Here is a 22,684-nt window from a genome sequence, read left to right on the forward strand (position 1 = left end):
TGTCGGCCTTCAGGATGGAGTACATCTTAGGTCTCAACCCTATGTACTACCGGCTATGGGCGTGCCAGCACACTCGTCCTTCATCTTACCTAGGACCTTTTTATTTACCGTACTGTGTATGGCATGGTCCTTGGGGTGAGTCGCTGGTGTCATACAAATCGAGGCGTTTTTTTCATGTCCTCGTACACATCCCTCGGTTCGAATCTCAATCAACAGGGAATCTGTATCAGTGTACAGCTGTACTTCACACCTGTCGTCGTACTGTGTTTCTTCAGCTCGTTAGTAAAAGTCGTACATCAGGTGTTTGGATAAATCGAGGATGCTCATCCCCACGTAAACAGGCGGTTGAATTTTATGTGGCTTTTCTTCATGTGTAGGGCAACTAGGTCATTGGTGAATATCTTGCTACGGTTGAATGCCGGACTGGCTATCAGTCTCCTGAGCTTGTCTTCCTCATTCGACCGAAACCAGCTTCACGGTCACGCATTTCCCTCAGGTTCTCCATAGTCTTACCGAACACCGAGTTGTTCATGAGCTTGTAGAGATTTTTCTCAAAGTCACTGGTGGCAAGCTTTCGGAGGTCTGTGTTCATTCTGATGTAGGGCTCCATCCATGGGCTCTGGTCGAACACGAGCACCCTGTGTATTTTGGTCAGCCTCATACCCAACGACGGGTGCAGCTGTAGGTTGCGATAGTGAACGATGTACTTGGTCTTATTCATTAAGTTGGGCACGAGTTTTTCAACGTCTGCCACCCGCCCACCTAATAAGTTATGTTGGTACTCAGACATCCAGTCTGGGTTAATCCTCATACGTTCGGGGGCCAGGGGGTAACTGTTGTGTGATGTGTGTAATGCCTTGGGGTATTCCAAGTCAACCTCGAGGATATAACCTTGGTTCGAATCTGGTGCGATGCTCATAACATCGACCTCATGTGACGCCCATTCGAATCCCCCTGTGGGTAGATCCTGGCTCATGGCCCAGCCGTACAGGTTGTTGGCGTCGAGGTAGAGAATGTGATTGGTTGGCTTGCTCGGGTCGTAGCCCTTCACATATTGATTATTTGCTTTCGCGTATCGTTTGGTTGCCATGGAGGTCCCTTCAAGAAGCCTTTCTCAATGAATAGGTGCATGTCATAATCTGTGAGTGATTCTAACTTAACTCCGGTCTTTTTAAGTAAGGCATCCCACGACAGACCTGGGCTGGTGTAATACCATGCGGGGTCGAGTTTATACTGCTTGAAACATGTCCGCCTAAGCGTCTCAAACACGTCGGCTAACAGCAGTACATCTGTCCTCAAGTACAGGTCGTGGTAGTCACCCAGATTCTTACGACCCAGTTTATTCCATACTTTTAATGGCGTGTGAGTGTCGTCTTGGGATATTTCCGAGTCGGTCAGGTTGCTGTAAAATTCTCTGATGGGGGGTAGTCTGGTCTCGGCGAACTTGGCCCAACCATCCATGTACTCATAGGGGTACACACCCTTCCTCATCAGCAGGGGTCTAGTCTCGGCGTCTGTGTATCGATCGGTGATAGGGAAGGTATCGTTGGCCTTGACCAGACTGTCGAAAGTGAGCGCGGGAGGAACTGAACCGAGTCGATGAACCTCAGGCCGTTTAAGCTGAAGGAAATGTATCTCTCCATGTTGTTGGGGATGCACGTTATATTGCCATCGATTTTCGCGATGGCCTGCATGATCAAGTGAGAGTCGTACCCTCTCAAGTTGTGAAAGACAACGGAGATGTTTATTGTCTTAGGGTTGATTCTAAGCTTAAGGTTACACTCGCTGTGAGCGGTGCCTCTATACTTACCGGTTACGTGACAGTGATCTCTCACCGAATCACCGTTAAGTGGTGAGTCACACACGTGGCAGTTAGTGCTACAGGCGTGAGCTAGCCGGTCGGCTTTGGTCATACGCATGGGAGCGACTGTATACAGTGCATTCCTGATAATTTTTTCTTCCTCCTGAAAACACTTTAGAAACCTTTTAGCCGCGTCGGGACCCCTGTACACTACCGGAGCTTTCGTTTCCCCATCACAACGGACAACCACGTATCCAAACCCACAGGCTTCATGCTCCTGTGTTTTGTGTGTGAAGCTCTCACCTGTGGGGGTATCCCCAACAGCCTCAACAGGTTTGACCAAGGCTTCAAAGTCGGCGTAGATGACATAAGGCACAGACATTTGGTTCTTGTGGTTGCCGAATTTTAGGATATTGTCACCTTCCGTCGACTCGTATGGCCGTTTGCCCCACACCTTGGCAATCCTCCTGGTGGGATTCTAATAAATCAGCTCGGCTGAAACCGTGCAGGCATCGCACACAAAAGTTTTTTTTCCCCAACGTGTTTCGACTGGTCGTGCAACAACCGACTGAGATGTTTTATCCACGTGTAGTGATACTTTTCACCTCGTTGGATCATGAATATATTGATAACTTGGCGACCCTCCTCCCCCAACACTGGGCTGACCCTGTGTACTTTTGTTGTGTTGCCTTCGTGCCCAAAGACGTTATAAGCTAGATTATTCTGTTTTTCTACTTTAGTGATCTGGGATATGGGGGTTGGTTCATCTATACCATCCCAGTTGAGCCCATCATCTTGGGGATAGCTAGAAAGCCTGTCTGAATGAGTGTCAGCTGGAAACAAGGCTGACCTGGTAGCTACCCTCAGGCAATCGTCTCCTCTATTCTTGACGTTGACCATGGCCTGTTTTTTCTTATAGTAGGGGGGCAAGTCTAGGTATGACCCGCCTCTGAACGGCACTTAGTTAGCTATGTCTAGATAGACATTATCGATTTTATCTACAGCCCACCCGGACCCCAAGTGTGTGTAGCGTTCTAGGTATTCTCATATCTGCTGAAAACTGGTATCGATTGATGCGTCTATGGTCTCTGTATGCGTGACGACCTCTTGCCTACCTCTGAAGTAAGGCTGAACGTATTCAGTGACCCCATTCCCTGCCTGCTTATCGAGCGACATTTTAACTGTGATCTGAAATTTGATACTTCCAAGATCATTTAGTTCATGGTTAACCTTAGCAGCTATCAGAGGCTTGATATCTGTGATGTCTATATTCCTATCAACATGCATGCGCCAGGCTCTCAAATAGTTGCCTACAGCGTGCTCAGTGTGCACGAACTGTAGGTCAATAGCTCTATTCTGCCGTAATAGTTCTACAAGCTGTGGTTTCCTCATACGGGAATATCCCTCTAACCCCCAAATTACGTACCTCGGCTTTCAATTGTTTTACAGTGGGAGGTTGCGCTACGGGGGCATGTGATAACAATGCGACTAACCCGGCTCTCCCCAGGTTTGAATAACCCGTGAGCCCAAGCTGTTTTGCCTGGACTTTTAATTGTTTTACCGTGGGAGGGGCTTCTAAACCTAGTAATTTCAACAAGGCTGGCTTCCTCATTCGAGAATACCCGATCACACCACGGCGTCTGGCGATTTGTTTGAGCTCACGTATAGTAGTCATAGTTGCGTACACACCTAAGAGAATCAATGTCTAATTGGACCACAGTAAAGGTAGAAAAATTAGTAAATATCTAGATAGACCTTATCGGCCCACCCGGAACATACACAGCATAGTAGGGTGTTTTGTATTACTCTATACTTTTCCCCACATCCATCTGCCAGCTTCTCAGGCAACCTTCCCTGGACTCAATTTCCACAAACATAGCTATACATAGGTGTGCACAGTCTCTAATTGGGTCACTGGCAAAGGGAGGTAACTCCTCCAACCTTGAAAAAATATAGTGAGGCGCTCATAAAATCACTAGATGGGCCGTTTCAATCCAGTACTTACACTGTTGGATATAGTATTCCTTGAAGTTGTACAGGTATTCCTGTATACTTGTAAAACAATTTATTTGGTATTGAGTCGTGATGTCCCGCCCACATGTGAAGGGGAGAGTATACTTAACACCCTCTTTAATCCATGCCACTTCCAATATGACCTGAAATCTGAAGCGTCCCCATAAGTTCAGTTCATCTTTGAGTATGTTTTTAACCAGAGATCCGATGTCCCTGGGGTCAATTTCCACAAACATAGTTATCCTTAGGTGTGTCCTCCTCTAATTGGGGGTCTATCCTGAGAAGTCGCCTACATTCTTTTATGTAGGCCTTTTTATTCTCGTAGATGAGGTGATGTCTGACTACGTTTGCCCCGTGAGTTTTGCATAGGCAGTAGTGCCCTTTAACCCCTATACCACACACAGAACACGTGTAGTTAGGACTTCCCATGTCGAAACAACATTACCCCTCGGTCCTGCATCTCCTATCACAGGCTTCTTTCTTCCCCATAAGTATGTATTCGCATCGGTATGGAGCAGGTCTCATGTTTAGCATACTTATATGAGTACTTAGTCTAATTGTTTCGCAACCAACGCAGTCGCTGCTATACCCAACGCTAAGAAGACCAGTTCACGGTCCATTTGCCCCTTGGATGGTGTGTAGTACTGAGCGAGTGTGGGTTTATTGAGCCGTTCCAACTGTTTACCAGTTAATAGGTAGTATTCTCTCGCTGCGTCGTCGACATCGTGGAATGTTTGAACGGCATGGTTTTCACGCCTGAGCTGTTCGTTAATGTAATAGATCCTCTGGAGGCGTTTTTTAGCATACTCGAAAGTTGTGCGGCCTGTAATTTCTCAATAGCGAGGTTATGTCGCTTCCTTTCTTCCTGTATTTCAGCCGCGTGTGACTCTCGTAGTTTCGAGAAGAGGAAATTACTCCCGGAAATCGCTAGGGCATTTACTAACGCACCACCGACCATCATGGCAATCGTAGCCATCCTATATTTACTTCATAATATTTTCAGGTTGTATCCCTTGTTTTACTAGGATGTCCTTTGTGGCCATCGCCATACCAAGGTTCATTATGAGCATACCCATATCCTGCAGGTTGAAATCTAGCTTGATAGTCGGTTGTTTAAGCACCATTTTGGTCAACCGAGCGTATCCTACAGCTAGACTGGCGACCACGGTGGCGTGGTATGCGTCGTTGACGAACGTTTTCCCCTCAGACATTATGTATATGATATAAAAATATTAAATTATAACATGATATGTGGGTTGACCTCTAATTGTGGGACCGGATCCCCAGGATCCTTGGGATCCCTGTGTCGTGTATATAACCACGAGATAACCACGGCAGCAGTTACGCCTACAGCCCAAAAGAGTCGAGTCATGTGAGTCACCGTGATAATTTTATGTTGGTTACACCACCTTTTTTTACCGGCAGCTACTCACTTAGGATTCTTCTGCCTGGTGACTGTGGGAGGGGTCTCCTCGGGAGGGTTCACCTCCAGTTGGGGTTTCCCCGTCTCCTCTGAAGGGGTCTGGGGTGGGGTCTCCTGTGCAGCATCCATCCTTTATACTATTATTATTATTTTTCCCCTCCTTAAATTGGCAATGCTTTGCCGTGATAATCGCCGCCGTCACTGGGGCTAACAACATACCGTATTTGTGGTACAGCTCGCAGCTGATGGAGCTCAAGGCGTGTTCGATAAAAGGGTCTTTCTCGAGGTCTTCCCACAGGTAAAGTCGGCGCTCCGGGGGGATGGGGAGGAAGTACGACGCAATACCAGTGTATATCTGGGTCATAGACGATCCTATTGTCTTTGTCATTTCTGCCCCGAGTCTAGACTCGTATCTAGCGTGCAGCTTATCGATTTCTTCGGCTGACATTTTATGAATTTTATCGGGAGTGTACTCCCCAAAGTAATGTTTGGCTTTGCCGCCAACAGCCAACGCCACCAGTTTCTCTCACTTATCATCGTCCACCTGTGGTGATTGGGGTACCAACAGTTGCTCTAGCAATTCCTCACACTCCATCTTATAATGTAACAAGTAAGTTTTAGGTTTAACAATATAATACCCTATGCAGGCAAAACACAGAGAAATGAAGGTTAAGTTGCACACGACAAACACTTCAAATATCATAGCTACTAATGCTAAAGCTAAGTTTTACTTAGCATTTGCTTAGCTTTGCTTAGCATTTGCTTAGCTTTGCTTAGCATTTGCTTAGCTTTTGCTAAGCTAAAACACCCTATAGGCCACGGGTTGGTCGGTCTTGAGCACTAGCTTAGCGTGTTTAGTTTCAGCGAGCTGTTTCTTTACCCGTTCCCATTCTAATTTGCTCATCACATCGTTCTCTCTCAAACACTCCTCGAACGAATCCCTGTCCTTGCAGTGAAATAAGGCCACCCATCGTGTCTGCTCCCTGAGGTCTTTCAACACCGAGTTGAACTTCTGCGTTAGCACCCAGCCGCTGTGATTTGCGTGCCGGCCGGAGAAGGCCAGGTACGATAGCATATCTCTCTTTTTTGTTATCTCGCGATTAGCGCTGCAGTCGTCCAGTATGAACAGCGTCGACTCCCCTTTAAATTTCATATGGTAAGCTTTCAACCAGTCCTGCAGACGTGGTCCCGGGTCGACTCTGTGTACGTCTGGGTCCGTCATCACCCAAGGTCTTTCCGTGTACGTTTTATTCATTTGCAGAGTAGGGCACATGATAACGATGTTGTCGAACACATCCCTGTAGTACCCCTCCAACATATCCAACATGAAAACGTTCTTCCCACAGCCAGTCTGCCCGCACACTATGGCGCAGTGTGGGTCGCGGGGCAAATCAGTAGATGGCTTGCCGCCATCAGTAGATGGCTTGCACGAATCTCCCATTGTCTATATTAAGTAGCGCGTCCATAATAACGTACAGATATAATTTCAACTTGCCAGCGGGTTGAGCCTTCTTGGTAATCTGGATGGTTATCCCCTCGCTGCCGTTATCGATGCGGCGACCGCTACCGTGCAGTTTATCGTCATCCGTGGATCGCATGTCCAACCACAGCGTGTACTTGGTGGTCAGGTATTCACCGATTCGCACGGAGGATAGGTCCAGGTCTTTGGTTATGTATGGATGTTGTTTGATGGCCGGTAGCTTTTTTATCTCATCCCACTGCTGGTATGCTCTCATACCATGACTGAACAGCTGGTTGGGCACGCCCTCGATGGTCATTTCTACCTTTTCAATCTCGGGGTTGAAAACTTCTCGCTGTCCCTCTGGAATGGCTCGTAATCCTCCACGGGGACGACCAGGATGCCTTTCATAGATCGTGCCGGCACGTTCAGGTTGATATTCCACCCAGTGTCGCTCTTATCCCGCGATCGACTGATCTATGTCGAGTATGCGATCGTACAGGATGGCCATCTTCCCCGAGTACTGGCTTCGAACCTGCCTGGCCAGCTCCGGGCTAGTGACCATGTCGAACTTCAGAGAGATGTTGTCTATAGTGTAACTGGCCTCATTGCCGTTCGGTGTACGCACTACTTTGCTGTAGTCGTTAAACGTTAGCTCGTATTCAAGCCTATCACCCAGCGCTGCCTGGTAAAAGCGGCGGCGTGCAGGACGTGTGAGCAACTTCAAGTCGGCTGACGCGCAGAACCTGTTCCCGTACGCGTGGGCGATGGCTTTGTGACCGTCCGATATCTTGTCTAGCTGGTCTTGCGTGAAGCTATACCCCATGCGCAACCGGGTCGATTTGCTGATACCCTGGTACACGTCATTGGCGCATTCTCCCTCGCTTTTCCAGAGGTCCCCGTAACAGTGAAACACGTCGCTGTCGTCGATGCTCAGCACCTCGTTACCGCTGATCTTGATGGTGGTTTTCTTGATGATGGCTCGACCTACGTTCCGCACTAGATCACGTTTGTCTTTGTTGGAGGTCAACGTGAGGTTGAACGCCAGTCGAACCGTGCCTGGTACAATGAGGTCATTCTCGCCAAGGTTTGGAAATCTTACCAGCAGCGTTTGATTCTGGTCTATCTTGCTGGGATTGTTGGTGATGGTCACCGACTGGCGCACGGCTCTGACACCTAGTGGCTCTCTTGATCTTCTGAAAGGATCTAGTTTTCTACCATACATTGTTATATAAATGAAATATATAAGTTTTAATACTAAATAATGGCTGAAGGCGGTTATGAGTACATCCCTATGGATGATATGTGGGATGATAGTGGCCAGGCGTTCGGGGGGGATTTCACGCAAAGCAACGAACTCGTGAAGCAGGCCGTCAACGGGTTTTACGATGGTTTAAAAGGGAATAAAAATTATGTAGAGCCGTGGGGGCGAGACTATTCCAAGTTTTTTGTCGATGGCAAGGGCACGCTGCGATTGAGGGCTCACCCGGAGATCGATCTCATGAATAAGCGCACGAGAGAACCGCTTGCCTTATCAACACTAGGCAGTCGCCATGGGGGTGACTTGATCCGCGATGAACTAGGTTTCATAGATTACGGTGGCGCACGACCTAAAGCCCTTCTGCAAGACATCAGGGGTGCCACATCGGATCAAGACGTGACTGATAACATTGAAAAGCTGTTGGCCATCTACCATGACAAACCCTTACCCGGGTTCGAATTTACCGCTCGGGAACTGCGGGGGCTGGACATGGCCATGCAAACCATTCATGTGGACATCTATTGAACAACACGCCAAACTGGACGCTGGATAGACGCAACACATTGCCCATGAAAAGGTCAAACTCGGTGAAACGGAGGACGAGTCTCTGAAAGCCACCATCGAGGAACGAATATGTAATTTGGAAGAGGAAAGGAAGACCCGGCTGGAAACGGCATCCTCCTTCCGAGACCAGCTTCGATCCCAGGTCAGCCGTGCGCGGGAAACCGTTGATCGAGTCCTCCACCAAGACACCACGTTAGCTGACAGGATCTGGATCCTGTTCCGGGAGCAAGGGATCACCATCGCCAGCATTCTGACTGCATTGGGCTTTATCATATCAACCCTGGTGGTGTCATTGAGTGGGGGTACCCCCACGCCTGCCGGCGGCAGTGGCACACCAACACCCACAGGTGGTGTCAAAGACTGGATAAAAAAACACCTGAAATCCCTCGGGGAAGCCCTGGCTAAACTGGCTGGTAAGGCTGCCGAAGCCCTGCCCGGCACCCTTGGTAGCATCGTCTCGTGGCTGCTGAGCGCTCTGGCTAAAACTGCCACGTGGCTCAGTCAAAACCTGTGGGCAGCCATCGTCGCCGTGGCGGGTTTGGTGTATGTAGCGGCTAAGGAATTTTTAACCAAATGAGCCCCAAAGCTACCCCGCCAACCACCAGGGCTGTTTTACGATCGATGTGCTGCTGATTGGACGCCTGAACGTGTGGGGATGGGGGTGTTGGTTGAACCCTAGGCTCCGGGGGTGGTGCCACTATACCCGTTTCACCGGTTGTGGGTGGTGGGACGTGGGGGACGTTGACATCGAGGTTGACGCCCAACTTTTGACCCACCGTGGCTATGACTATTTCGTTGTTGTAGCCCACCACTTTTTTTACTCTCAGTTGCATATCGCTCGGAGCCATGTACAATCCCACGTCGAAGACGTAGTCCAATTTCGACCTGGCGTATTCCAACACGTTTTGGTAGCGTTTGATGGCACTCGGGAGATCAACTGGAGCATTGATAGCATCCTCAACGTTGACAACAAACTGTTTCTGAGCGTGCCGTAAGCAGTCCCCTTACCGAGGATGTTGGACGCTGCGTTTGCGCCTCTGCGCTCCAACAGCCCACACGTAAGTTCGAATCGAAAGTCGCTTAACCTGATTACCCCGCACGAAAGTGAACCCTCTCGACGTGTCCAGCATGAACTTTGTCCAGTCATCCGCTGCCCCTGCTCGAACCTCCAGACTCGGTAATCCTTGCTGTTGTCGAAAGCCATGTAACGGTCATCCCACTCGTTGATTGTGAGGTGATGATACGACTTGTATCCCCATTCTTTCATCTTCTCGCTGGCTTCCACGAGGGGCATGTTGTGAACGATGGGGATACCCAACTCGTGGTTCGGGCCCGGCAGACGTCAATCTGTCTTCGTGTTTAGTTCGAATTCGTTGCAAATACGTTCGTAGGCCCGTCTATCGTACTGGTTGTTTACTGGGTTCCACGCCTTTTCCTGTGGGAGCGGGGCGCTGATCTCTTTAAGGATAAGTCTGACCTGGTAGTACACGTGAAACGTGAACACAGACTGACTCAGCGGTCCACGCCGAGTGTCGGTCAATGTCACACCACACCCCCTTGTAGCGCACCACACGGCGAAGTTGAGTTGATTCTGCCAGAACTGCATCGGTTTGTTGAACCAAGCGTGAACTACCTTGGCGTTAGTCACAGAAAACTTATACCGGTCGAACACATCTATGAACTGGGCGTCGAAATACAACCCAGCAGCGACCACGATCTTCATGTGGGGGAAATCTACGTCCAGTTTAGGGTAAAACACTCCAGGGGAGAACATTTTAAAACTATTATATAATGAGCATATATACTCTAACATGTACATAACACTTCCAGGAATAACGAGCGGCGAGGCCGTTCAGCTGACGCACGCGATCAATAACACGTCGGGTCAACTCGAAGTCGCACTCTGTGATATCACCTACCTACCGCGATGGACTAACATCAACTCCAACAACAATAAGCTGATCGTCGGGGCGCCAAAGCAAACCAGATAACTCGGGCTACTACAGCGTGTGCTCGCCGCATGGTTTACTTCCAGGTCTTCAAGCCCCTGGGAGCCGAACTCAAGATTAACGACTCAAACGGCACAGTTGTGTTAATCAACAACGGAAGAAACTCCTTGAGGCTCAGCCGACCATTGGCGAGGACACTCAGTATGCCGCCGGACGAGATAAAACCAACAACTACTGCCACAGGTGTGAAGTTACCCGACCTAGTACCGTACCGAGAGCTGTGCATTCATCTCAACCAGGTGAGCACAACAGACAACATTCAAGGGGGTCACCCTTCCACTATACTGAGAGCCGTACCGGTGAAAACGGAGAAATACAACGACGGTAGAACTGAGTCGTTTTCACTGCGGCAGTATAAGGGGTTAACCCAGGGCAACATCCCTGAGCTGATAATATCGGTGTTAGATATAAATCATAATCCCGTGAATATAGGATACCTCAGCGTAACGCTGCACATAAAATGACCAGCGCACAAGGCCCCGGAATGAAGTTGAAAAAATGCATCAATGTGGGGATCTCCGACCTCGGGGACACACGCGGATTCGACGACCCCAGAGTAGATGGTTAATTGTACGCCTTGCAACTGAAAAACAACATTTACAAACGCGTTGAAGTCCCCTCCATTGGTGGTACTAGCAACCTAAGTGATATAGTAGATACCTCAAGAGCGGTCGTCAACACTAAGTACACCCTAGTCAACACCGGTGATGATAACTGGATAATATACCCATCGTTCGGGGGCAAACTGTTCGACTTAGCCGATGTTGAGAGCACTACCGTCGTCCGAAACAAACCATATACGCTCGTCTTCACCGAAGATGACAAGTGGGTGTTGTTACCCGATAAAGACGACTGGTTTCTCAACATTAGGCTCGGCTACCTAAACTACCTAAACAAAGTCGTGAACAACGGAACCCTGCTAGTGGCTTACGTTCCGACTCAGAGACGTAGCGTAGTCATCAACCCACTCGCCAGTATGGCAGCCCATATGCTATCGAGTAAACCGGGCATGCAAAACGTGGTATTGCAGTTGGTGCCTGAATTCGAAGGCGTGGTCAAGATACTGGAGAGTCTACCGGCGAACTCAACACTGATCATCCAAGTCTACCTAGGGGAACCATCGCGGAATGATGTCAGGTTGTGAAGGGGGTCAAACTCCGGTGGGGGAAACAACACCAGTATCACGTTTGCAACGGTTACGTGCGGGTGGGTGTCGACTCCAAAACCAGTCTGCAGGGCGTCACAGTGGTCGTGGAAGACACGATATCACTAACCAAGATATTCCTACCCGACAACATACACTTCATGGGGGTGAAGTTAACCCCTGAACTATTATCAGAAAACCAGTTGGAAATTATATCGTAATAGTATTATAGCAATGACCAGTCATCGTCCCAACGCTACGTTTAACGACTTAGGGGACACGGAGGGATTCGATCAACCTGGTGAGGAAGACACCTTATACATCCTGCACTCAAAGACAACATGTATAGGCGGGTGCCGTTATCAGATTTTAAAGAGCCTGAATGGTTAGCCAACTTAACCCTCACCTCACCTTATATCTCCTTGGAAAAAAATAATACTATCTCCGAGATTAAGAACAACAGCATATTTCTAGGATCGTTCGTTCTGGAATCTAGTGTACAAGTCATACCAATACCAGACTTCTCGGGTAACATGTTTTTTTCCAATAAGAAGGTAAAGACAGAGCTCATTTATAGTAGTTCCCGATTAGATAGAGGTGTCGTGGAAAACTACACATTCATCATAGACGTCTATCTCGGAGATATAAGTTGGACTAGTAATTATATTTACATTATAGATGATATGAAGATAGGTTGGGAAGCCAGGTGTAATAACCAACGTTGCCGTATTACTAAGGTATCGGGAAACGAACCTTTAGCAAGCCTTGATGGAGTTCGTCTCCTTAATGGACTTAGAGCTAAGACCCTGCTTTTTTACACGCACCCTAATCTAAATATTATCAGCTTTAAGTACATTAATCGAAGGTTAAATGAAACCCAATTAAAATATCTTTCGTAATATATATTATAGGATGGGGCTGTACCCAGTCGTAGAGGAAGTAGCGAAGACCCTGGAAACCGTAGACGGGTTCCGCTTGAGACAGTTATGTGATGTAAAACGTCAACTAGAACAAGACCGCGACACGCGGAAAGCACTATATAAGAAGTACCATAGAGCTTTCAATGCCGTGGACGGGACTGATACTGCCCTTATGGTAACCAGCATGGGACTAGGGGCGGCAGGTTGGGTTGTTAGCTACCATCGTGGCTGCACCTGTAGTGCTAGGCATTGAAATAACAGCTGGGGTGACAGGGGTGTTAGGGTTGGTGCTTAAGTTTGCATCACGCAGACTGCATCGTAAGGCGTTGAAACACGACGAGATCAGGGTTCTGGCTGATGCAAAGCTGAACACGGTAAGTGAGCGTATTTCCACGGCACTCACTGACAGTAAGATCTCAGAGGAGGAGTTTCGTTCAATCCTCTCTGAACTCACAAAATATGACAAAATGAAACAAGAGATTCGATCCAAGTCTCGTAAGTCTGCTGCTATCAGCGAGGACGAGAAAAAAAGTACATAGAACAGGGGATACAAAAAGCCCAGCAAGCCTTTATTACGAACACCAAAGAGATCATAGGCGATTCACATTAAACTGTTTCATCGATGTCAACGTGACATAATGCCACGTGTGGGCGGGAAATCAACGGAGGCTCAAAAGTAGTAGATACAATGGCAGCAAGAGCTAAGGGTCCGACCAAAGCCTTATTTGAGAAATAAGGCTTTGCAGAAGCTTTTGTTGGACTTGGTCCCGGACAATCATTGTATCTACTACTTTTGGACATCCGGCATCTTTCCTCCTTTGTGGCACAATACCATTATCATCCCTATACCAAAGCCTGGCCGGGATCATAGCGATCCCTCAAACTACCGTCCTATATTACTAACTAGCTGTGTTTGTAAAACCATGGAGCGCATGGTCTACAATCGATTAATTTGGTACTTGGAGACCAATAACCTCCTTAGTGACCTCCAATGTGGTTTTCGAAAAGAACCGAAGTACGATTGACCATCTGGTGCGTCTGGAATCAGGTATAAAAAAATCCATTGTCAAAAAACAACATACTGTATCTATCTTTCGATTTGATCCTTGATTTACATGAATTTGGATTGAGGGGCAGATTACATCAGTTCATATCTCAGTTTTTAAACAACAGACAATTTCAAGTACGGGTGGGTTCCACATTGTCTGATTATTTCCACCAAGATCAGGGCGTCCCTCAAGGCAGCATCCTGTCTGTCACACATTTTAGCATCAAAATTGACAGCCTCACTAACGTTTTGAACAGCTGTGTTGATGGGTCCCTTTTCGTGGATGACTTCAATATTTCATGTCGTGGTAAGAACATGCACGCAATAGAAAGGCAGCTACAACTCTGCCTTAACAAAATCCAAAAATGGGCCAATGAAAATGGTTTTAAGTTTTCAAAATCCAAAACAAATTGTATTCACTTTTGTCGTAAATACAAACTACACAAGGATCCAGACCTGTCCTTAGATGGTACCCCTATCAAGGTAGTAGAAGAGGCCAAATTCCTGGGAATCGTAATCGACAGCCACTTGACAATCTTACCACACATAAAATATTTGAAGTCAAAGTGTTTGAAGGCTCTTGACTTGCTAAAAGTCGTTTCAAATACAAAGTGGGGAGGGGATCAGACTACCTTACTTCACTTGTAGATATCTTTGGTGCGCTCTAAACTAGATTACGGATCCATTGTCTATGGTGGAGCCTGCAAAAGCAATTTAGAAAATTAGACTCTATCCACCACCAAGGATATCCACCATATCTGCAGCTAAAATTGACTTCAATTTCATTGCACCTTTCCGGCTCCTGTCTTCGCCACCGTGGCAGATGGTGAAACCACAGGTGGATCCTACCCTCACCAAACTCAAAAAGTCAGAAACAAATAATTTGGTGTTCCAACAGGAATACAACCAGTTTCGCTCCAAGTATAACACCCATGGATCAATTTTCACGACCGATCCAAGGATGATGGCCAAGTTGCCAGTGCTACAGTCATTGGATCCAAGACTGTCTCTTCTAGAATTCCTGACAATAGTTCCATTTTGCCTGCTGAAGCCAAAGCTATCTTCACAGCTTTGACCTATATTAAACAACAGAACCATTCCAAAAACTTCATCATTTTTACAGATTCATTGTCTTGCCTTCAAGCACTTCCAAATGTTACTTCAAGTCACCCTTTCATCCTGGACATCTTGCATTGGAACTTTACAATGATCTTTCCACTGGCCAATGCGACATTGTCACGTCGGCATAGCAGGTAACACTAAGGCCGATGCTGAAGCTAAAGCAGCCTTTGACAAACCCTCATCTCCACTGCTGATCCCGTACAGTGACTTCAAACCAACTATCAAAAGCTATACTCGGGACCTCATGCAAAAAGGTGGGACACCCAAGCAGGAAGAAATAAACTTCATGAATTGAAACCAAAAATTGGTTATACCTACTTGGGTTGTCAGTCAAGACGTGATGAGCTGATTTTACGACGATGTCGTATTGACCACAGTCGGTTTACTCATGACTATGTCCTGAAAACGGATGGGGATGGACCTCCCATGTGTGTCTCTTGCGATGAGGTGTTGACCATCAAGCATATTCTGCTTGACTGTGTGGACGTTTCGACCGCAAGGGATTCACTTTGTGATGCGAGAAATCTGAAAGATCTATTTTCCCGTGTGAGCGGACATCTCATCGTTAACTACCTGAGGGAAGTTGACCTGTATCATAAATTGTAACAAATGTGATGTGAATGGCGAATTGCTCGCTTCTAAATTTGGTATGACAATTTTCCGTTTTTATATAATAATGTAATCAAATTATATGCCTTTTAACATGGACTTTGTACTTGGAATGCTTATAAATGATTACTTCGCTATATGAAATAATGCCGATGCGACGTAAAACCCAACTCAACCACAAAGCTATATGACAAAAGAGATGATTTCAACTTTCCATTAGTCGTCTTCCCTTTCATGTCGAGTGATATTCCAACAGCTTTGAGGTACCATCTTGTGTGCTATGTTTGTCAGGAATTCAGAAAGTGTCACGCCACTCTTGCTCAGAAGTTGCTTGATTAGGGTTCCAATATCCAAGGCCTCAGTCAAGCTTTCAAAATGCTTTATGGAAGACATGTGGAGGAAATTTCCAAATTTGGCGTATCAGTGACAAAAATGATGTCCGATGCAGTTCCCTATTTTTACTTATACTGTACGTTCCTGAATTATTTCAGGTGATCATTTGACTAGACTTCGCTTATGTTTATGACGGGTGCCACCAGTGGGGCAGGATGCGCCCACCTTTTCGCGAACACCTGGTATCATCATAGTGATTCATTAACACATGCTCTGTCATCGCATCACATGGTGACAATCACCGGATTGTCTGGTTTCAGACTTGATTTGTTTACAAACAACATCCTACAGCTGTAATGCTGCTGAAACAAATATATATTCATGATTTCATCACAATTGTACAATCGAGGTTTCCTATGGACGTGGACAGAGTTTTGTTGCTTCTATTTCCATATCCTTTAAGTTGACACTTCTACACACACACACTCTTGATACGACAGACTGAAAACAGCTGATAGTCGCTAGGATCTGGCGTCTAGAGTTGATTTGTTTATATGCTGTTTGTTAGGAGAGTTGCAATTTGGGGTGAAGATATATCTTTCATAGTCATGTTTATTCAGTTTATAAAATCCGATTGCGTAATGTCAAGTCTAACGTTGACGAATTCTTTTTTAAATACGCTATAATTTCATCTTATAAATTTGAATTTTGGCAGATTGAAACATTCTCTGATATTCTGTTTGGTTGTTATTGAATGTCATGATTACTATCGCCCGAACAAATCTGACTTTGCAGACGAAACAAAGGTCGCCGTTACATACATGAAGTAATGCCAGGTACGGCAGCTAGTTGTTGTTCAGTGTTTCAAAGTGGTCAGAATTATGTTTGTCAGTGGACTGCCAACGTTTACCTGAAAAAGTGAGTTCTGTTGCCTGCTTCAATGATAAACATAAATACACATATAAAGTAAGTTACAAGGTACACTCACAAAATATTTTGTGAACATTTTGTGAGGAATACAAAGGCGTATATCAGACTTGAACATGCACTAGTGAAAGGATTTGCTAAAACAACGGATGCCAAGGTAAAACAGGCAAAGAAAAAACAACAGAAGGAAAAGAGAAAGGGTTCAATGCGAAATCAAAAAAGTTACACATTGTCCATATCCCTTATGTAACCCGGAGGATAAGATAGTAGAGCAGGGCGCGAAGGCGTCCTCGACGATACCGGAAGTGATCACATTACGAAATGGAAGCGTCAAATATAGGGAGTGAGTGAGTGAGTTTATATTTAACGTCACATCGGCAATATCTCAGCCATATCGTGACGAAAACAATTTATAAAATAAAGAGTGAAAATATTTTGAAGAGTAAAACCTGTCGACGATGGACAGTAAAAATACTAGATAATCACATATATAATATTATTTATTTCAATTAAAGTGGATGTTTGCAAGATAATTTTTTAATAGCCTGAAGGCAAGAAAGAGAGTCAGAAAAGATTATACACTGAGTCAAAAAAGAATTTTTCTCTGTTGATACATCTATGTATCCGAAATGGGATCCCTATCTTTCGACTCTAGAAAAACGTTAGCAAAACCCACTCAAACCCATCCATTCGTCGTGCAAATGACGTTTGTGCCAAATCAGGTTTTGCACATGCAGTCGATCACGTGATTTTCCCATCGAAGTTTTCTTCATATGCACGTGTTTGTATTGACCTCAAGAATTGAAAAAACTCTTTTAAACCACAGTTCTAACGGTACTTGAAATGCCACGACTGTCAAATGTGCAACGCGAACGTGCCGTTGGCATGTTGCAAGTGGAAGATCAGTTATTGACGTCGCAAGAGCAATGGGATGCAGCCGTCGTACTGTGTGTGACTTGCGAGGTCGTCTACAACAACCTGGCACCACTTCTGATCGCCCAAGGTCGGGTCGTCCACGTGTGGCGTCACGAGCAGAAGACCGTCAAATCGTCCTACGTCACCTACGTGACAGATTTCTGCCGGCTACACGAACCAGGGCTGAGATGTTTAGAGGTCGACTGTCCTCACAGAACATTCGAAATCGGTTGCGGGCTGCCAATCTCAATTCTCGACGTCCATATCGTGGGCCAATATTGACGCCGTTTCATCAATGTCAACATCTGCTGTGGGCCCAACGTCACCTCCAATGGACCCAGAGAGACTGGAATCGAGTCATCTTTAGCGATGAATCCAGGTTTACCCTCAGATTCGCGGACGGCAGGCATAGAATCTGGAGACGACGTCATGAACGGTATGCCCAATGTTGTGTACAGGAGTACGACAGATTCGGGTGCGGAAGTTGCATGGTGTGGGGTGCTTTCTGTGGGAACAACCGTTCCCGACTTCTGCTGCTTACCACGACCAGGTGCTCACCCCTGAATTCGTTCCTTTCATGGCGGCTCATGGCCCAGGTCTACAGTTCCAGCATGATAATGCTCGGCCGCATACCGCGATGTTGACATGAAATTTCCTTCAAAACGCTGGAATCAACATGTCATGGACTGGCCATCGAGGTCCCCTGACCTTAATCCAATAGAGCATGTTTGGGATGCACTTGGGAGAAGGCTTCGTGGTCTTAGGAACTAACCTCAGAATTTGCAGGAACTTGACGCTGCCTTGCAAGAGCAATGGCGCAGAATCCCCAACCACATGTTCACAAGCATCAGGCAGTTGATGAGGAGACGGTGTTTGGCAGTGGTGAATGCGCGGGGCGGCCATACACGATATTGAAGTGAGAAACTTCACATTTTTATTCTTGTGACTTGACATTCTGTATACCCATGTTTTGGAACGGCGGTGTAGCCTAATGGAACTGATTATGGCACTGTCAGTGTATCGAGTACATCACACAGATCCCAGGACTGAAATAATAACAATTTAACCATCTTACCATCTCTTGTTCTTTTATAGTGCCCTGAAGAAAGAATGTGAAGTTTCTTTTTTGACTCAGTATATATTGTTTATGTTTAGGATGTCTTTGAATATATTTAAGAGGTGTTAATAAGGTGTTATGCTGTGAAAATAGAGCTGTTATTTGGTTGTCGAGAAGATATTGTTCTGGATTCAATGACAGTGGCACGTGCCGCCGCGCCACCACCCTTGGACCATCTGTAAATAAGGATTTGTATGTTTTATATTTGATTTTTAATTGATTATATTCTTCTTTATTGTAATTCATTAGTTACAGATTTCTTAAACTTTGTCAGAGTTAGGTCAACTTCAGGCCTCACCAGTTGCCAAGGAGGAGAAGAAAGAAGACGGGAAAGAGATCTATTTTCCAGCTCAATGCCGGCAGCAGAAAGAAATGGTTTAATTCTTAAACGAAGAGGCGTAACAAGAGAAGGCTTTTTGTTGTACAAATCCTCATAAGGAGGATTGAAAACACAGTTAAATGCAGGATTAGACTCGTTAGAATAAAGTTTTGTTATATACTGTAAAGATAGTTTGATACGACGTTGGGTAAGGGATGGCTCATCAGCCTCAACATAGAGACTATCAATAGGAGAGGTTCTAAAGGACCCAAGACAAAGTCTTAGGCCTTGGTGGTGGACAGAATCAAGTAGTTTTAGGTTGCTTTTGCAGGCTCCACCATATCCGATCGAGCCATAATCAAGTTTCGAGCGGACCAATGATCGATATAGGTGGAGGAGGGTAGTTAATATGTGGCAAAAATGTTAAATGAGAGTCGAAAATAAGACCCAAGAACTTGGCCTCCTTGACAACTTTGATTGGAGTGCCATTTAAAGATAGTTCTGGGTCTTTATGCGGCTTATATTTTCTACAAAATCGTAGACAATTAGTTTTAGACTTGGAAACCTTAAAGCCGTTTTCAAGACACCATTTATTTATTTAATTTAAACACAACTGCAATTGCCGTTCAATAGTGTGCATATTTTTACCACGACAAGAAATATTAAAATCATCCACAAAAAGTGATCCATCAATTGAATCGTTTAAAACCTTGGATAAACTGTTGATCTTGATACTAAATAAAGTGACAGACAAAATACTGCCTTGAGGGACACCCTGATCCTGATTGTAATGATCAGACAGGGTTGAACCCACTCGGACTTGAAATTGTCTGTCTTTTAAAAACTGTGATATAAAAAGAGGCAAACGGCCTCTCAAACCGAAATCATGTAAATCCTTCAAAATGATCAATGGTACTACGATATTTCCTGAAACCACATTGAATATTTGTTATAAGGTTATTGGTTGCAAGTTAATCTATTATTCACCATCTGTTCCATGGTTTTACAGACACAGCTAGTTAGAGATATTGGTCTGTAATATGACGGATCTGTATGATCTTTGCCAGGTTTTGGTATTGGGACTACAATGGCATTACGCCACAAGGGAGGAAAATTTCCTGACGTCCATATTTTGTCAAATATATCTAAAAGTGTGGTAAGTGTTTCAGTCAATATTGTCATCACCTGCTGCAGTGTCATGAGCTTGCTCAAGAGCTGCATATAGTTCATGTAATGAAAACATTTCATTATAGTCTTCACCATTATTTGATTCCAAATTAACTTTTGTCTTTTCCTGTTGTTTCTGATATCTCTGATGAGTTTCGCCAATTTTATCTGCAATTTTAGATTTGTCAGTTATTAAATTATCTCCATCTTTAAGATGATGAACAGCAGATTTTGAACCTTTGCCTTTAATTCTTTGAATCATGTTCCATACTCTGGACATTGGCGTACGTGAATTAATTTTGGAGACATAGTTCCTCCAAAAATGTTTTTTGTTTTGTTTGAAGGTACGCATTGAGTATTAAATTTTATTTAAGTTATGGACAGTTTGGTGATGGCGGAAATAGTTCTCTGCCTTTTTCCACGCTTTTCTGGCTTGCCTACAATCTGTATTAAACCATGGTTTCCGTACATGTGGAGTTGTAGAGGTCTTTAGTATACATTCATCAGCTATTTCATTTAAAACGTCAGAATAAACCTCAGTAGGATCAGTTATATCACTGAAATATTCGGGTCTTAGTTTAGATGTGCATAAAGTTTGAAATACGGACCAGTCTGCCTTGGAAAATTTCCGTCTTGTATAAGATGTAGAATAAGATGGATAAATTTCTGAGAAGATAGTTGGAAAGTGGTCACTTCCACAGAGGTCATTGTGAACTGACCAGTCAAATTCATTGAGGAGGTTAGAGTCTGCAAGAGACAAATCTAGAGAAGAGTACGTTTTTCCTGGTTGTAAACCTTTTAACGAATGAAACTCCTTGGTCTTTCATCTCGGATACAATATCGAGCTCAGTCATGTCTGCAAATAGATGATCTCGATCTCTAACAATACCTTTGCTGGTGTTTAACGTTCTGTGAGCTGACACCACAAGAGGGACTCCAATGAACACATCAATTGATAGCAGGTTGGTTGCCTTGTTGTTTTCTGTTACATTTGATTAACAGCGATCCTGTACGCAAGCCTTTGATGTTTTTAACTTCTCCTGCTATTCCAGAGACATCTTTAGAAATTGCAAAAGGGTTTGGTTTTAATGGAGTCTTATCGAGAGTCTCGATAACCAAAAATCGTGGCCAATAATCAATAGATATGAAGGGTCGTTGCTGATCATCGTTTTCAAGTGGACGTTTGTTTTTTTTGTTAGGGGGTTGATAATCCATGGTTGTTATATTGGTTCGTCATCCACGCTCCCCACCCACCACGGAGTATCATATAGACAATGCTAAAAACAAGTGGATTTCCGACTTGCAGCACCAAGGATACTTTGATGATATACTCCAGCAGAAGAATTATAAATAATTACTCCACCAGATTGGCCCATGAGCCACCGCCTTCGGGGCATAAGGCTTTAGGCAATTTATAGAATGAAAGATCTAATTTGAATTTCGAAGGAAACATCATAAAGCCAAGACATTTGATAGAAACATTTAACAATATAATATATTTGTGCAGCACAATATACATGCACAGGGCTTGGCATGACCAACCGATTTGTAGAACCAGGCCCAATCTACCACCCGTCTAGGTGAAGTAAGGGCCGAAGTGGTGTGTTGGGCAAAAGGAACACTGTCCCGTCCTCCACCGACACAGGGGCGCAACCCACGGCAAACGGGTTGGTGGAGCAAATATACCCCCGTGTCAACAACGGGGGGTTGAAGAGCTCTTAGCGTTACCCACCACCCACCACGAGAGGTGGCTCTTCAAGGGTGCCACGTCACATAATAACAGAGATGGAACATCATGTGTTCTCTCGAGCCCAAAGCATCGAGATTCAACTGGAAGTGTATGTATATTCCCAAATGATGCCAAATGATGAGTCAAAGCTTTTGAATCTCGTTTGAAGATGGAGACTGGAAATGTATGTTGGGGTGTATACATGTTTCTGGGATATTGAGGAGGCAGCAATGGAGGATTGTTTTTTCCCTGCGCTCACTATTTGTAATACCATCTGCTCCTTGTTTTTTTAAAAGAAACAATTTGTATTTTACTGTCCATCACTATCAGTAGGTTATAGAAATGATCGGTCAAACATCCATCCATCCTCCCTGTCCTATTACATGTTTTTCCTTCCTATTTATGTGAACTGTCCTTATACAGATTTCTTTACGCATTAAAATGCCAGTGTAACATTTGTGGTTGTTGTAGGTACTCTGCTTCACCATGGACATCTGTGACTCGTCCGATGCCGATGACCAACGTTACATACAAGTGGGAAACAAAAATGAAACGACCGTGTACCAAAGGGAAGGAATAATTAAATGTCTTCAAATGGGACCCCAAAACACCATTGAACTGAACAGAATACATGAATTGCCTCAAGACACAGAAGTAAAAATGAGTGTCATGATCCGTAAAGCAAGTAAGTACCTCGTCTATGAACGTCTTTATTTCTTCGTTGACTCTTTTGGGGCGGTGGGGTAGCCTAGTGGTTAAAGCGTTGGCTCGTCACGCCGAGGACCCGGGTTCGATTCCCCACAT

At 45.2% G+C, this 22,684-nt stretch overlaps 1 protein-coding gene across 1 annotated transcript in view; it reads left to right on the plus strand.

Annotated features, from left to right (window-relative positions):
- Positions 1 to 22,684, plus strand: part of LOC124264059 — a 32,087-nt gene that overhangs the window by 6,041 nt on the left and 3,362 nt on the right. The window contains exon 2 of the mRNA XM_046698777.1: positions 22,352 to 22,565. Within this exon, the coding sequence (XP_046554733.1) occupies positions 22,367 to 22,565 (199 nt within the window). The 5' untranslated portion in view covers positions 22,352 to 22,366. The remainder of the gene's footprint in view (positions 1 to 22,351; positions 22,566 to 22,684) is intronic.

This window comes from Haliotis rubra, unplaced genomic scaffold, assembly GCF_003918875.1.
Source record: "Haliotis rubra isolate DU_JTF1 unplaced genomic scaffold, ASM391887v1 Scf906, whole genome shotgun sequence".
NCBI classification, from domain to species: domain Eukaryota; kingdom Metazoa; phylum Mollusca; class Gastropoda; order Lepetellida; family Haliotidae; genus Haliotis; species Haliotis rubra.